We start from the raw sequence: 16,769 nt of genomic DNA, 5'->3' as shown, positions 1-16,769 counted from the left end.
CTTTATGCAGGATCACAGAGCCACGCAGCAGGGGATCTGTAACCGTGCTCCCCCTGCCACGAAGTCACATAGCCCCCCCATACACACAGTCCCGATCAGAAGGGGTGACAGGCTCCGTTGAAACAACCATCCCACCGCAGCGGAGCCTGTCAATCCTTGAGTTTAGAAGCTTCATTCGCGTCACTACACTACACCCGCTCCGCACCACAGTCTGCGTCCCAGTTTTAAAAAATTCCCGCAAAAACAGTATTAAAGAAAACGGTGTGCATTAACAAAGTAGAACTATTTTTATTTCGAAACGTGTGTTGGAAGGGGGGTGAAGGGGGTATGTAACTGGATAGGATAGTCAACATTAACTGGGTAAAGAAACGGGGGCAGGTTCAGCTTCTCTGTACACAAACTTTAAAGTCACAGGTTACCCTGCTCACTCAGGAACTTTGCTTTCAAAGCCTCCCGGATGCACAGCGCTTCCCGCTGGTCTCTTCTAATCGCCCGGCTGTCTGGCTGTGCGTAATCAGCAGCCAGGCTATTTTCCTCAACCTCCCACCCCGCCATAAAGGTCTCCCCCTTGCTCTCACAGAGATTGTGGAGCACACAGCAAGCTGCTATAACAATGGAGATATTGGTTTCGCTGAGATCACAGCGAGTCAGTAAGCTTCTCCATCTCCCCTTGAGACGGCCAAAAGCACACTCCACCACCATTCTGCACTTGCTCAGCCGGTAGCTGAAGAGTTCTTTTTCAGTGTCCAGGGCGCCAGTATAGGGCTTCATGAGCCAGGGCATTAGCGGGTAGGCTGGGTCCCCGAGGATCACTATAGGCATCTCCACATCCCCAACAGTTATTTTGTGGTCCGGGAAGTAAATACCTTGTTGCAGCCGTCTAAACAGACCAGAGTTCCTGAAAACACGAGCGTCCTGAACCTTGCCCAGCCATCCCACGTAGATGTTGGTAAAACGTCCCCTGTGGTCCACCAGTGCTTGCAGCACCATGGAAAAGTAGCCCTTTCGGTTAATGTACTGGGTGGCCTGGTGGTCCGGTGCCAGGATAGGGATGTGAGTTCCATCTATGGCCCCACCGCAGTTTGGGAATCCCATCGCTGCGAAGCCATCTATGATCGCCTCCACGTTTCCCAGGGTCACTACCTTTGGCAGCAGTACATCAACAATTGCCTTCGCTACTTGCATCACAACAACCCCCACGGTAGATTTGCCCACCCCAAACTGGTTCGCGACTGACCGGTAGCTGTCTGGCGTTGCAAGCTTCCAGAGGGCTATGGCCACTCGCTTCTGTACACTCAGTGCAGCTCGCAACCGGGTGTCATTGCGCTTCAGGGCAGGGGACAGCAACTCACAAAGTTCCAGGAAAGTTCCCTTCCGCATGCGAAAGTTTCGCAGCCACTGGGATTCATCCCAGACCTGCAGCACTATGCAGTCCCACCACTCAGTGCTTGTTTCCCGTGCCCAGAATCGCCGTTCCACGGCATCAACATGACCCATTGCCATCGTGATGTCCTCGGCGCTGGGTCCCCTGCTTTCTGAGAGGTCTGTGCTACTCTCAGACTTCAGGACATCACCGCGGTGCCGTAGCCTCCTCGCCTGACTTTTCTGCATCTGCCTCAGGGAAACCTGTATGATAAGCTGCGAGGCGTTGAGAGCGGCCACAACTGCAGCGATGGTCGCAGCGTGCTCCATGCTCGCAGTGCTGTGGCGTCCGCGCTGTCAATGACTGGAAAAGTGCGCGAACTGATTCCCGCCGGCGCTTTCAGGGAGGGAGGGCGGGAGTGATGGACGGATGACGACAGTTACCCAAAAGCACCCTCGACACATTTTGTTACCCAGAAGGCTTTTGCGGCTACACCCAGAATTCCAATGGGCAGAGGGGACTGCGGGAACTGTGGGATAGCTGACCACAGTGCACCACTTCGAATGTCGACGCTTTCACCATTAGTGTGGACTCACAAAGTCGAATTACTGTCCTTAGTGTGGAGACACACGTTCGACTTTGCAATATAGATTCCAAAAATTCGATGCAAGTAAATTCGAACTACTCTCGTAGTGTAGACAAGGCCTTAAACAGGATTTAGGCACTACTGGAACAAAAGCAACAGAATCTGCTATAAACTTCAACCTTTGCCATCTTGTGCTCCAGATTCATTTTAAAAGTTGCTGTTTCTAACACTTAAGATTGTGAAGATAATCATGAAAATAGGAATAGTGAAGTGTTGTCTTTTTGTGTGCAGGAAGCATCCATGTGATCTGCCCCATTCATCTCACTGGATTTTTAACTTTGAAACTGAGTCGTCTTTCAGTGACTTAACTATTGTATTGTTATCCATCAGGCATCATCCATCCGGAATCGTCTGCCTAATGTACATCCCCAGCTGCCAAACACTGCAGCAGCTCACCCTACTCAGCTGCTAAGCCCTCCATGCTCATCCTCAACAACTACCACCTGAAATTATGTATTTTCCAATACAAAATTCTGCAGTACAATGAAAACTGAAAAAATGTGTGGACAGTGTGAAACAACAATTTATTATAAAAAACACAGGGGCTACATTGAATTGAGTGACACGAAATTTGGTGGACTCTGCAAATCCAACAGAGGCTGGTTCCTTCCCCCTCCCCAGCCAACTCTCATCTACAGGTGGCTTCTCCCTCACATTCTCCTGACCAAACCCTGTGTCCCCAATGTAGTTTTCAGTCTCCCGATCCTCCAAGATTTTCCCTTTCCACCATGTGCTTGTCTGTCTGCCACTCCCAGCCACGAGAGCCATGATAGGCAGAAAAACTGAGCACATATTGGTCAATGATTTTTCTTTTAAATTATGCATTAGTTATTCATCAGATAGAAACTTGGTTTGTGGCAACTCATATATTGCCCAAAATAATTGGCCTGATGTGTTAGAAGCTAAAGAAAATGAGCATATCAGAGAACAGTTTTAGAAACTTCAAGTCATTCAAAATTTGTTTCAGATGAGAAACATTTAGTACTTTAATATTAAAATAGTGACACTAACTTACCAGGCTTTTGATCCTGTTCCAGTGCATACATTGAGCCCTGAACTCTTCTGCTTTTCCCATGGACCATCATCAACTGATACCTCATAGTAGGAGGCCCTATGAAGCGAGAATTTAAAACTGGGTTTGCAGGACTTATAGTTCACCCTGAATAAGACAGAACACATAGCCCTATATCAGGCATGTATAAATCCAGAAGGACCAGTTTCAAATATGGCTGACAATTTCACAACAGAGTTTCATACAGTTAACTTTTGATATGGAGGTAAGTATTGCTTTTATTAACAAAAAAACTCATGAGACAGCAAACTACTTTGCTAGCATAAATATTAATTTGCATTGTTACACCTGCAGGAAATCAAAGTTAAACTATTTTGGTAGACTTTCAAAGTTGTCCAATCAACACTAAATGTTAAATTTGAAAATTGTGTTTCTACTACAAAATAGCTTCCATCTACTAAGAAATAGTTTATGACATGTTTTGAAGATTCTAGTATTTTCCACATTTCAACATGAGCTTTGCTAAGCAGATTCTTCAATTGTTGATACCATTCATATTGCATTCCATACAGGTGAGGAACTCTTTATAGTTTATATACTGGTCACAACTTTGTGTACAGCTGGGATTTCTGTGCTTTCTGAAATGGAATTACATATGCAACTATCTCCACTTGTACAGTTATTGAACTACTGCATAAACTATGCTAATGCCGTCATTTGGTCCCATGTTACCAGATTACATCAGAAAACTCAAACTGGTTGGTAAATTCCAGTGAACAGAAAAATTCTAATGTCAGTGTAGTGAGGCCGTATTGGCAAACCGGGAAGTGGGCGGGCTTAGCCGCCCACTACTAAAGGCCCCTCCCCCAGCCTAGCGGGAGGGACCACTGGACCCAGTACCAAATGATTACGTGGGACAACTAATAAAAAAACAGGGAGCGAGGTGACGGTCAAAGGTTCAAAATCAGGGAACCAGATGGGGACACCGAGCAGAGAACCCCGGACAGCGCCCACTGCTCCTCGAAGGTGGCAAGGGAGCCAGCGGACGCTGCCCAGTGAAACTCCGCACGGAGACGGGAAACCAAAGAGGTGTGAAAGTAGGCCCCACAGTCGCAAAGCACCCCCTCGTCCAACATCTTCTCCCTGGTATTATAGATGGTAAGTTTGGCCAGGGCCAGGAAGAGGTTGACGAGGAGGTCTCGCGACTTAGTGGGGCCACGGACAGGGTGTGCATAAATAAACAAGTGCGGGGAAAAGTGTAGCCAGAACCTCAACAAGAGGTTCTGGAGAAGCCGGAAAAGGGGCTGCAGCCTGGCGCACTCAAGGTAAGCGTGCGCCAGGGTCTCCCTAATGCCACAAAATGGGCAGGCCTCAGGAATAGGGGTGAACCGCGCCAAGTACACGCCCGTGCTCACGGCCCCATGAAGGAGCCGCCAACCAATGTCCCCGGCGGGCCTTGGAACTAAGGTGGAATAAAGGCTGGCCCACCGGGGCTCCTCACCCTCCACAGGTAACAGATAGTCCCTCCACTTGGTGTCGGGGCGGGACACGAGGGTGAGGTGATGCAACGTGTGAAGCACGAGCGCGTACAGATAGTCCCTAGGTGCGGTTCGAAACTGGACCGGCTGCAAAGCGCGCAGCCGGCTCGGGTTATGGGAGCGGGAGAGCCGGGGGGGCTCATGGAACAGGGGCCCGAGAAAAAGGTCCGGAGGGCCCGGGGTGAGGGGTGGGCGGGGAACACCCTCCCGCAGGGCCCGCCACAGGAAGCTGAGAGCAGGAGGTGACAATGCAGTGCCCACCTCCTGGAGTACACGCAGAGGGGTCGCGAGGGTGGAGAGCCCCATGCGCCGACCAAGCGCGCGGGGATCCACCCAGTCCCCTCTGGTGTAGTCCAGGAGGTCTCCGACCCTGGTGGTTTCCGCCAGGACCAACCTCCGGCTCACCGAGGGCGACTCCGCCACCTGCACACGAAGATCGGGATTGTGCAGCAGGGGCTCCGCGAGGAGATCCGCGCCCTCGGTGGCCACAATGGACCTGGTCGCCGAGAAAAGCTTCCAGGTCCGGAGAAGGTCCTGGTAGAAGACCGGCAGCTCCGAGAGGTCTCGCGGAAGACCTCTCGGATGAAGAAAAAGGAGCTGCCGGTCGTATCGGAGCCCTCGGAGGCGGCGGAGGAAGGCGTGCGCTAACGTGCTCCATGCCGGACTACCTTCACCATAAAGGAGCCTCTGCAGGGCCTGGAGGCGGAAGACATGGACCTGGCTACGAAGGCAGACCAGGCCCTGTCCCCCCTCCTCCAGGGGAAGACTCAGAACCCCCGCAGAGACCCAGTGCAGTCCAGGCCAGAAGAACTCCAGGGCTATCCTCTGGAGCCTGGCCAGGAGTCCCGGGGTCGGGCTCAGGGTGTTGAGCCGGTGCCAGAGCATGGACAGGACAAGCTGGTTCAGCACCAGCGCCCTCCCCCGCAGGGAGAGACACCGGAGCAGTCCCGTCCATCTCCGCAACCGCTCACGCACCCTGGCCTCCAAATCTAGCCAGTTCTCCGGCGGAGAGGGATGCGTGGCGGAAAGATAAACGCCCAGATAGAGCAGCGGGCCCGCGCTCCACCGAATGGCTTGAAGCGCGGGTGGGAGGGAGCCCGCCTGCCAACCGTCCCCGACCACCAGGCCAGAGCTCTTGGCCCAGTTGACCCGGGCGGAGGAGGCGGTCGAATAAACGGCCTGGCAGGCCTCCACCCGCACCAGATCCTCAGGGTCCTGGACCACGAGGAGCACGTCGTCGGCGTACGCCGACAGGACCAGCCGCAGCTCCGGCTCCCGGAGCACCAACCCTGCTAACCTCCGGCGGAGGAGGCAGAGGAAGGGCTCGATCGCCAGAGCGTACAGCTGGCCCGAGAGGGGGCACCCCTGCCGTACTCCCCGCCCAAAGCTGACCGGCTCGGTCAGGGTCCAGTTGAGCCTGACCAGACACTCCGCCTCAGCGTACAGCACCTGGAGAAAGCCCACAAACTGGGGCCCGAAGCCGAATGCCCGCAGAGTGCCCAGGAGGTACCCGTGGTCCATCCTGTCGAACGCCTTCTCCTGGTCCAGAGACAGGAGAGCGAACGACAGACCATCCCTACGTCCCAGCTCTAATAGGTCCCGGACCAAGTACAGGTTGTTAAAGATGCTCCGGCCCGGGACGGCGCAGGTCTGGTCGGGGTGGACCACGTCCGCCAGCACGGACCCCAGCCGCAGCGAGATGGCCTTCGCTACGACCTTATAGTCCGTGCTGAGGAGCGAGATGGGACGCCAGTTTCGTAAATCGCGGAGGTCCCCCTTCTTCGGCAACAGGGCGAGCACTGCTCGCCTGCACGAGAGAGGGAGGACCCCGCTCTGCAAGGACTCGGCCCAGACGGTGACGAGGTCTGGGCCGAGGACGTCCCAGAACACGCGGTAAAACTCCACGGTCAGCCCGTCCATGCCTGGAGATTTGTTAGTGGGCATGAGCCGGAGGGCCGCCGAGAACTCAGCCAGAGAAAGAGGCAGCTCCAGCCGGTCTCGGCCGCCCGCGCTGACCGTCGGGAGCTCGGTCCAGAGCACCCTGCAGGCCTCGGCGTCGGTCGGATCTGGGGAGAAAAGAGCGGCGTAGAAGGCCCTGGCCCTGCCACGCATCTCCTCCAGATCCGTGAGGGGGGCGCCGTCCTCCGCCAGGAGGCAGGTGACATGCTGTTTGGCCCCCCTCCGTTTCTCCAGAGCGTAGAAGAAGCGGGAGCCGCGATCCATCTCCCGAAGGAGACGGATGCGGGATCGAACAAACGCGCCCCGGGCCCGGTGGTCTTCCAGGGCCCGGAGCTCCTCCCGCTTCTCCCGGTACGCCGCGCGGAGGGGTGGATCCTCGGGGCCGGAGGCCAGACGCCTCTCCAGCTCCAAAACCTCCCGCTCCAACTGCCCTAACAACGCATCCCGCCGCCGGCTGGCGCCCCGGGTGTAGTTCCGGCAGAAGAGCCGCGCGCGGACCTTCCCCACATCCCACCACCGCCGCGCCGAGGGAAAGGCGCGTCGCTGCCCCCGCCAGGCCAGCCAGAACTCCCGGAAGGATGCCACGAAGCCCACGTCCTCCAGCAAACTATTATTAAAATGCCAATAGGCCGGCCCCGGCCGCTCGGAACTGAGAGAGGCCGTCACGGTCACCAGGTGGTGATCTGAGAACGGGGCCGGCCGGACGCTGGAGGCATGGGCCCGCGCCAGATGAAAACGGGACAGATAAATGCGGTCCAACCGGGAGTGGCGCGACCGGTCGTCCTCCACCCGGACATAGGTGAAGGTGGTGTCGTCGTCCGGGTGGTGGTCGCGCCAGACGTCCACCAGGGAGTGATGGTCTACGATCTCCCTGAGGACGCCCGCGGCTGCCTGGGAAGACTCAGGCCCGGAGCGGTCCCGGTCCTCGAGGGTGGTGTTAAAGTCCCCGCCCAGGACCAGGCACTCGCGAGAATCCAGAGTGCCGAGGAAGGCCGCCGCCCGCTGATAGAAAGGCACGCGTTCCGAGCCCGTGGTCGGGGCATAGACGTTGACCAAGTTCAGAACCAGCCCCTCCACACGGGCCCGGACGTGCAGCAGGCGGCCTGGCACGACCTCGGCGACCCCCAGCACCTCAGGCCGCAGCCCCGGGGAGAACAGGGTGGCCACTCCAGCCGAATGGGCGCTGAGGTGGCTAAAATAAACCCCGTCTCCCCACTCCAGCCGCCAGCTAGCCTCGACGGCCGGAGCCGTGTGGGTCTCCTGCAGGAAAATCACAGAGTACCCCCCCTCCCGAAGGAAGGAGAGCACCTGGCTCCTGCGGAAACCCACTCTACAGCCCCGGGCGTTCAATGACGCAAAGGTGGTAGCTGTCATACGGAGGGCTGGGGCAGATCCTCACGGGCGGAGGGATCATCGGCCCCTAGCGGGCCCCGCAAGATCCCGGTTTCGACTCCGAAGGTCAAAAGGGAGTCGCGGAATCTGCGGGCCCGCCGATAGGCCGCGATGTCCCGCCGACCGGACCCCCGCCCCTCCCCCAAAAGCGCCTTCACGGCCCGGAGGACGAGATGGAAGTCCCCCCAGTGCTGAAGGGCGAGCTGCACCTTACCCTGGGAACCACGGGAATCCGATAGAAAGAGGCGCAGCTCATCCCGCAGCGCGGAGGGGGAGGCAGCGGCCAAGCCGCCGCCATCCTCCGGCGGGGCCCCTGAAGGGTCCTCGCGGCCCACGGTGACGGACAAACAAGGGGCCGAGCTCCGGCGCTGCTGTGCTGGGCAGCCCGTCCCCATCCCCGGCAAAGGAGAGAGCGGCTGAGGGAACAACGCAGCCCCAACAGTGGCAGGAAGGGGAGACACGAAAACCGCCCCCTGAGGGTTGTCTGCAGGCAACGGAGATGCGACAACCCCGGGGGCGGCAGTAACACCAGAGGTGGCAAAAGGAGACACCTCGGGGACAGGATCTGGGGCAAGGGCGGGAGTAGGGGCGGGGCTCGAGACGGGAACAGGGACTTGGGCAGGAGAGGGGACAGGATCAGGGACGGGAACGGGAACGGGCTCCCCATCTCCCGCTGCCAAGCCGCTAGACTGCGGCTCCCCTCGGCCAAGGTCAGCATCCGAGGGGACGGAGGCAGCAGGGGCAGGGGAAGCCTCAGGGGCAGGAACGATGGAAGGGGCAGGATCGGGGATAGGAACCGGCCGCTCAGCAACGGCCGTCGCCCCGAGGGGCTCGGCGGCCGTGCACGAGATGGTAGTCGCGGCCGGGCTGGCGGGTAGGGCTAAGGGTTCTCCCAGGACTAAGTCGGGAGCGGCAGAGTGGGGCGAGGAACTGGGAGCAGGAGAAGGGGGCGGGACTAAGCCAGCACCCGGATCGGGGCCCGCTGGCAGAGGGTCGTCCTCCCCTTGGGTAACCGGGGTCAGACCCAGGGCCTCGATCTCATCGAAAATGGAGGCGAAAGCGGTCCCCTCGGCCCCGGCGACCTCCCCGCCAGTCACGGAGACAAAGGCCGCCCCGGCATCGGCGGCGGCGGCGGGGGGCACGGACGGAGCAAGGGCCGGGAGAACCGCTACGGAAGCCTCCTCAGGTGTGGGCTCAACAAAGGGGACAGAAGTTTCCCCAGCCACTGCCACGGCATCCACGGTCTCCATGGCCGGCACCTCCTGCTGGGCACCGTCCGGGGGCGCGGAAACAGAACTAACAACGTCGGCCCCCCGCGGCATCTTTCGGGGGGCCTGCTCTCCCTCCTCATCAGAGGGGAGGGAGAGAGCCCGCGACCTGCGGGCACCGCGCTTCCCCCGGACGGTCACCCAGCCCCCCGAGGTGGAAGAGGAGGTGGAGGGCCGGTCAGCAGGGGCAGGGCCAGAGGGCAAGGGCGATGGCTCCGGGGCTCGGGGCGGCAGGGTCGGAGGGACAGCAGGGGCGAGGGAAACCTCCCCCTGGGGCGGGCCCTTCCCCGCAGCCGGCGGAAGCCGCCCCGCCCTCTCCTCCACATGCCCCGCCGATCCAGGGTCGGCGACGGCAAGGCCCGCCCGCCCGGCCGTCTCCGCGGCCAGAGCGGGAACCGCGGCAGAAGGAGGAGGGGCGGTGGCAGCAGCAGTGTCCGAACCGCCAGGGTTGCCGGCGATGACAGGGCCGGCACTCTCCCGGGCCCCGGGGGTCTCGGACGCCCCTCCAGGCCGGGCCAGGGGACAGTCCCTCCGGACATGCCCCGGCGCCCGGCAGAGGAAGCACCGGGCCTCCCCCGTCGAATAGTGGACCCGATAATGGACCCCCCGGTAGGGCACCAGGAAGGACCCCTCGAGCGCCACTCCGGCACCCGCCGCCGGTGGCAGCTGAAGCTGGACCTGCCGGCGGAAAGACAGGATGTGCCGGAGGGCAGGGTCCTTACAGCCCAATGAGAGAGAGCTCAGAATGGAAATGGGCTTCCCCAGGGTGGAGAGGGCCGGCAACAGGGCGGCGTTGGGGAGGTAGGGCGGGACGGAGGTCAAGAGCACCCGTACGCCCAGGTCCTCCAGGGGTTCCAAGGGCACAAACACGCCTCCCACCGCCAGGCCTCGTTCCACCGCCTCCTGCGCAGCGGCCACCGACGCCAGGAAGAACACGGCCTTCCCGTACATCTTGGAGGCCGCCACGATGGCCGTTGGCCCCACCACCCTCGCCAACGCCCGCACATAGGTCTCAATGTGGGGCGAGGCAGGCACCAAATGGCAACGGACGCCATGCCTCCTAGTCAGCGAGGGGAAGGGGCCGTGGTCACCAGGGACAGGCCCAAAGGCGGCGGTCGGGGCGGACGACGGGGCGGCACGCAAAGAGGCGGCGGCCACCTGGGCGTATGCTCTGGGGGCCGGAGGTGGAGCGCCACCAGAGCTGGTGGAAGGGACAGCAGGAGAGGGAGGGGCCGCGGCCGGTGTCGGGGCCGCAGCGGGGACCGTAGCCCTGCCCGCAGGAGGTCTGGCTCCACGGGCGGGGCCCTTGCCCTTCTTCCTCCCTTGGCCCTTCCTGCCGGTGGAGGGGGCAGCCGTGGCAGCGGCGGTATCTGGGACAGGGCCAGCCGAGGGGCCGGCCACTGGGGTGGGCGGGGACGACGGGGCAGGGGCAGGGGCAGAGTCCCCCGCCATCACAACCTGCAGCCGCTCCTCCCCTCTAGGCAAAAGACAACACAAAGGAAAGGCAACCACTCCCCCCCGCTAGGCCGCAGGCTGGGGAGGAGGGTGCCAATGGAGAGGGCACACAGGAGCAAAAAGAGAGGGGTGGGGCACAAGTGCCAAAAAAGGAAAGCCGGCTCCCCCGGCTACACTAGGGCGGGGGGGGACTACAACAACAGTAAAAGGGGGGGTGAACAGTGCAAAAAGGGGGGGGCAACAAAACGGGGGCACAAGCGCGCGCGGGGGGGCAAAGGGGGGGGGGGGTGCACCAGAGCAGCGGCTCGGAAACAGAATGGAATGTCCAGCCAGCTGCAGCCCAAGGACAAGGAGGGGTAGGAGGAAAAACTCCAGCCAGCCGCAGCCCAAGGACAGGGCCGGGAACACAGCCAGCAGGCGAGGAACCGAGGGGGGCGGGGAATGGGCACCAAACAAAATAAACCGAAGGGGCTCAAAAGGAGGGGGGTAGGGTAGGGCCAACTAATACAAAGGGGGCTACAGGGAGGGGACCCCACCAGCGAAACGTAGTTGGGGGGCAGGAGAAGTCCAGGGCGAAGGAAAAGGTGCACCCACAGCGTTCGCGAAGCGCAGGCTCCGCCGTTCACTGCTGCAAGTAAACAGTCCCGGACGATGGAAATGGCGGGGGGAGCAAACAGCCCTGCCGAGGGGCGAAAAGCAGGTCCAGGTGGCACGCGGGGCGGTGGAGGGGTTGTCGGCAGCTGTCGGCGGTGGGGGTGGTGGTAGAGGGGGAGTAGATGAACGAAGGGGGGGGCACCGCACCCCCCCCGCACCCTCTTCAACAGTCCGCTACGGGGGACGGGACAGCAGGATCCCAAGTCGACCTCGGAGCTTCCTGGCAAGCGACGGCTTCCAGTCCGAGGAATTACAAACGAGAGGCTCAGTACCGTCCACACTCCTAACGCGACTGGGGGCACCACCACCCCAGGAGCAAAGATGGCAAAGTCACTCAAAACACAGTCCTCAAACAACCCCCTCCACAATCTCCCGAACCAGGGACGCAGTCTCTTCGCACTCCGCGACGGAGGCAGCGGCTCCCACACAGGAACAGCAGCAGCAGCGAACGGCAGTCAGCCGGCCGGGCAACCGGCCAGGCAGGCAAGCAAGCAGGCGGGTGGGCCCCCAGATGGTATCGGTGTTGGCGTTGGGGGGCCGATGCTTCTCCCTCCGGAGGCGAGGGCGAGGGGGGGGGCAGGCCGGCAAGGCCCCCCCCTCCGCACTCCTCACTCACGCACGCAGCAGCAGCAGCGGCAGCAAAAGCAGCAACAGCAGCAGCAGAAAGGGGCCAGGGAGGACGGAGGGAGAAGGGAGCACAAAAAACTCCAGCCGGCTCCCGACGGCCCCTGAGGGAGAGGAGCCTGAATTGGCACCCAAGTGGGCGGAGCCACCGCCACCTGTTCGCGCCCCCCGGAAGTCAAGGGGCGGGACAGGAAGTATAAGAGCCAGGCCCCAGCCCTCAGTTAGAGCCTAGCAGCCGGAGAGGCCAGACGTGCCGGTGCGAGCTCCGGCGAGACCAAGGCTTCCCAGAGCCAGGTACCCGGACACGGACGGACCGAGCTGCCCCAGAGCCAGATACCCGGACACCGACCGACCGGACCTCCCCAGAGCCAGGTACCCCGACGCGGATTGGCCAAGCCTTCCCCAAGCAAGGTACCCCGAGGTAGACTGGCCACCCTTGCCCCGAGCACGGTACCCCGAGGAGGGGCCCGAGCGCCCCCCTGACCGGAGACCGGAGGAGCAACCCGACCCGGACGACCCTCTGCGAAGTGAGGAACCCATGGTGTGGGACCCCGTTGCCGAGCCCAGCGGGGAGCAGGTACAAATGGAGGAGGAAATGGAAATCAGCCCGGGGGTAGCTGACCCCAGTCTAGCTACAACAGAGAGCGAACCCATGTTGGTGTGTTGCGGTCAGGACCCCACCAACACAGCGGCAGACTGACTGCCGCTCTTAGGGCCCCGGGCTGGGACACAGTGGAGTGGGTGGGCCTGTGTCCCCCCTGCCACCCCACTTAACGGGTGGCAGTCTCCCCCTCCAGCCAGCGCTCTGGCACCGCCACTGAGCTATTGCTTGCTGCCCTGCACGAGTGCTTGTTGCCCCACCCTGACTGAGGGTCTGGGGCGTCCCGAGTTTGTCCGTGCTCAGCTCCTGATACCCAGACCTGAACCCGAACCCCTGAACTATTGTTTGTTGCCCCGCCCTGACTGAGGGCCTGGGCCTACTAACTTTGTCTGGGCTCAGCCTGAAGGAAGGTCCTGAGCCCCTGAACTATTGTTTGTTGCCCCGCCCTGACTGAGGGCCTGGGGCTACTAACCCTGCCTGGGCTCAGCCTGAAGGAAGGTCCTGAGCCCCTGAACTATTGTTTGTTGCCCCGCCCTGACTGAGGGCCTGGGGCTACTAACCCTGCCTGGGCTCAGCCTGAAGGAAGGTTCTGAGCCCCCTGGACTATTGTGTGCTGCCCCGCCCTGATTGAGGGCCGGGCCTGAACCCCTGACTTTACTGCTCAGCCTGAAGGAAGGTCCTGAGCCCCCTGGACTATTGTTTGTTGCCCCGCCCTGATTGAGGGCCGGGCCTGAACCCCTGACTTTACTGCTCAGCCTGAAGGAAGGTTCTGAGCCCCCTGGACTATTGTGTGCTGCCCCGCCCTGATTGAGGGCCGGGCCTGAACTCCTGACTTTACTGCTCAGCCTGAAGGAAGGTTCTGAGCGCCCTGGACTATTGGGGGTTGCCCTCCCCTGAATAAGGGCCTGGGACGTCCTGAGTTTGTCAGGGCTCAGCTCCGGATCCACGGAGCTGAGCGCCCGAACTATTGTTTATTGCCCCGCCCTGAGCTAGCGCGGGGGCTTGACTGACTTTGTAATCCCCAGCTCCGGCAGTGAGGACCGGAGCCCGGGCCTGAGTTACTGCCGGACCCTGACGGAGAGCAGGAGCTCATTGCAGAGGCCGTGTACCTTTGGCCTAGTCCCTGCCAGAGGGGCGGAACCCTGAGACCGATCCAGGCCGTGTAGTGAGGCGGCCTGGCCCCCGACGGCCCCTGAGAGGGCCCGACCCCCGCACCGGACGTTTACAGTCAGTAAGAGCAAAACTTCAAACTTGAATTTGTGATCACTTCAATAGCAAGTTATAAATACATTCTTCAAATAGCTTTGACTTAATTAAAATCACCAAGATTTGTTTTTGCTCTATACTACATTTATAGTTCAAAAGGAATTTGTAAAGTAGTCGTCTTGTTACATGACTGTCTTGGAAAGCAATCACTTTTCTGTGCAATGCATTATGGTACATCTGCTAAGCTACACTGAGAGTGGCATTTTTCTTTAAGTCTCAAAACTTCCCTGGGCTAGAGCTGCTGAAATATGAGAATTAGTTCTGTTTATAAAATCCAGTCTAGATCATGAAATCTAGCTTCCTGATAAACACAGTATGTCAGCAGCACACATTCATTAGTAACATTTGAGTCACACTTCAAAAGCTCTTCTTAGAAAGTGAGCTGTATGGATGATGAAAACGCTTATCCGGATAGGCTGGGAAGACTACACCTTGAAACCTGGTCCTAACTGGCTTCATTTTTGTACATGAACCCAGAGTTTTAGATGAGCACATTTTTAAAGAACTCAACATAGAAAGATGGAGGAAACTGAAACCAAGTTATTAAGAAATGGAGCACAGATAAAGTAGACTAACCTGTCAAAGATACGACAAGCACCCTCAAAGCAAGTTTAGAATAGACAGTAGTTATTCCAATATCATTACTCATTTTCTTTACTGACCTGCTCAGTAAGCTCTTGTAGGGAACTTTAAAGCCTTTCCTAGTAGGTTCTTTCCACTGTTACTGGGACAAAAGAGGGGGAAGGAGGAAAGGTCGTGGAATGGACACGTGCAACACACCTACAAGAATAGTTAGAGAAAGGTAGGTAACTGGTTTTTCTTCAAGTGCTTGAACATGTCCATTCCACTCTAAGTCACACATGAGCAGACAAATACGGTGGTGGGCTCAGAGTCTACTTGAATAGTGACTGAAGGACAACTCATCCAAAATGGCATTATCCTGCACTGACGGAAAATAGCATAATAAGCAAAAGTGTGGATTGATGACCAGTTGCAGCTTTGCAAATGTCTAAGATTGGCATGAGAGCCAAGAAAGCTGCCTTCGTTGCCTGTGTTCTAGAAGAACACGCTGTGATGCTGTCTGGTAGGTCGCCAGCTCAGACCACAGCAGCAGGCTAACAGAAATCAAAGGAGTGTCAAAAGACATGGTAATGTGTATTGGCACAATTCAAAGGAAATGTGATGTATTGTCTTCATTTATCTGCAATCTGCTGAATGTTATTACATTACAATGTGCATTATATATATATATATATACACAAACATATATACACACACACACCTGTACTTAATTAGCCCTAAATCAAAGGATGTATTAGTGTTTAGATGAGAATTTACTCAATGTGTAGAACCACATGAAAACTAATGGACTGTCTGGATGTCTGTAATTAAATGCATTATGTATGTCTATGTAACTGAATTGCCCATTAACCAGGACTGAATCCTTAGAACTGCAAATGAGAAGCACGCTAACTTCAAAGCATGGGTCGTTGCGTTCAACAACGGGAAATCTACAGACTCATGGTGTGCTGGGAACACTGTGCCAGACAGCTTTTCAGGGGAGACAGCTATAAGAATGAACCCTGGAAGCAACCTTATATCTCTGGACTCGGAGTCTGACAGGGGGAATTCTGAGCAATTGGACAGAGATCCCCAAAGGCATTTTGGGTAATCCTGAGAGACTTATGAAAAACCAGATTACTACATCTCTGCTACCATTTGGACTGAAATTCTGATTCACCAGTAATGTGTTTTACCTGCTTTAATCTCTCAAAAACATATTTCTTTTCTTAGCTAATAAATCTTAGTTTACCAGAGAAATTGGCTACAGCATTGTCTTTGGTGCGAGATCAAGAGTATCCGTTGACCTGGGATAAGTGGCTGGCCCTTTGGGGTTGGGAGTGACTTAATGTGTGGTGAATTTTGGTTTTAATAACCTTTCATCACTTAGTCCAGTTTGCCTGGGTGGCAAGATGCACTGGAGAGCCTAATGGGGACTGTTTGTGACTCCACAGTAAGATTAATATGGCAATTCAGAAATGCAAAGTTGTTACCGGCTTGGTGAAATCTAAGTATAGAATATACCACCAGTTTGGGGTGTCTGCCCTGTTCTTTGACAGTTTGACCTGAGATTGGCACTCTCAGATGTGAGCTATTCCAGACAGCGCACACCAATAACTCTAGCTGGTGGAGATACCTTGGCTAGCTGGTAACAAATGAATGCACAGTGAGATCCAGGATGAGATTCTGAGTGGAAGTGGAGACTTGTTGGTCCTTAACCCTGTCTGCAACTGCAACAAACAACCATGTGGAGAATCTAAAGGATTTAGTTCTGTCCATATAGAAAGCTAAAGCACTTCTTGCATCCAATGAATGAAGCCTCTCCTCATCTCTGTAGACATGAGGTCTGGGGAAGAATATCAGGAAATAGACTGCCTGGTTAATATGGAAATTAGAGACTACCTTGGAGAGAAATTTTGGGTGAGGGTGAAGACAAACTTTGTCCCTGTGGAAAACTGTACAGGAAACAGACACTAGGGCTCTTAATTTGTCCACCCTTCTGGCTGAGGTAGTGGCCACTGTATGCTACTTTCATACAGAGGTGAAGCAGAGAGCAACTTGCAGAGAGTTCACATAGTGGTCCCATTAACTTAGCTAGGACCCAGTTCAGATCCCAAGGGGAGAGGGGAGGGAACAGGATCTTGGAGATGTGGGTACTACTTGGACAAGCCCTTTGGGAACTTGGTAATGACTGGGTTGGGGGAAAGGATCTACCATCCAATGAGGTCTGAAACTGAGATGGAAGCCAGGTGTATCCTTACAGAGCTAGTCACTAAACTCTGATGTTTCAGGTTAAGAAGATAGTACAAAATGAGGCTCAGGGGAGCATGCTCCGGGGACACAACTTTCTGCTGGGTCCAAACAGAGAAGCACTTCCATTTAGCTAGATACATGCCTCTAGTTGTGTTAACCATGAAGCATCCACGCTTT

The 16,769-nt window shown here is 57.3% G+C and overlaps 1 protein-coding gene across 3 annotated transcripts in view; it reads right to left on the bottom strand.

The window, feature by feature from the left end:
* Window positions 1–16,769, bottom strand: part of NADK2 (NAD kinase 2, mitochondrial) — an 89,850-nt gene that overhangs the window by 13,055 nt on the left and 60,026 nt on the right. For 2 of the 3 annotated variants that reach the window (XR_008445292.1, XM_054031313.1), the window contains exon 8: window positions 3,025–3,168. Coding sequence is in view for 2 of the 3 variants with exons in the window: in XM_054031313.1 (XP_053887288.1) it covers window positions 3,025–3,168 (144 nt within the window). In the remaining variant the exon portion in view is untranslated. The remainder of the gene's footprint in view (window positions 1–3,024; window positions 3,169–16,769) is intronic. The other variant, XM_054031314.1, reaches the window with a different exon arrangement.

The sequence above is a fragment of the Malaclemys terrapin genome, chromosome 6 (genome assembly GCF_027887155.1).
Source record: "Malaclemys terrapin pileata isolate rMalTer1 chromosome 6, rMalTer1.hap1, whole genome shotgun sequence".
In the NCBI taxonomy this organism is placed as follows: domain Eukaryota; kingdom Metazoa; phylum Chordata; order Testudines; family Emydidae; genus Malaclemys; species Malaclemys terrapin.
The sequence above is the reverse complement of the archived record's forward strand: the minus strand, read 5'-3'. Positions and strand labels throughout refer to the sequence as shown.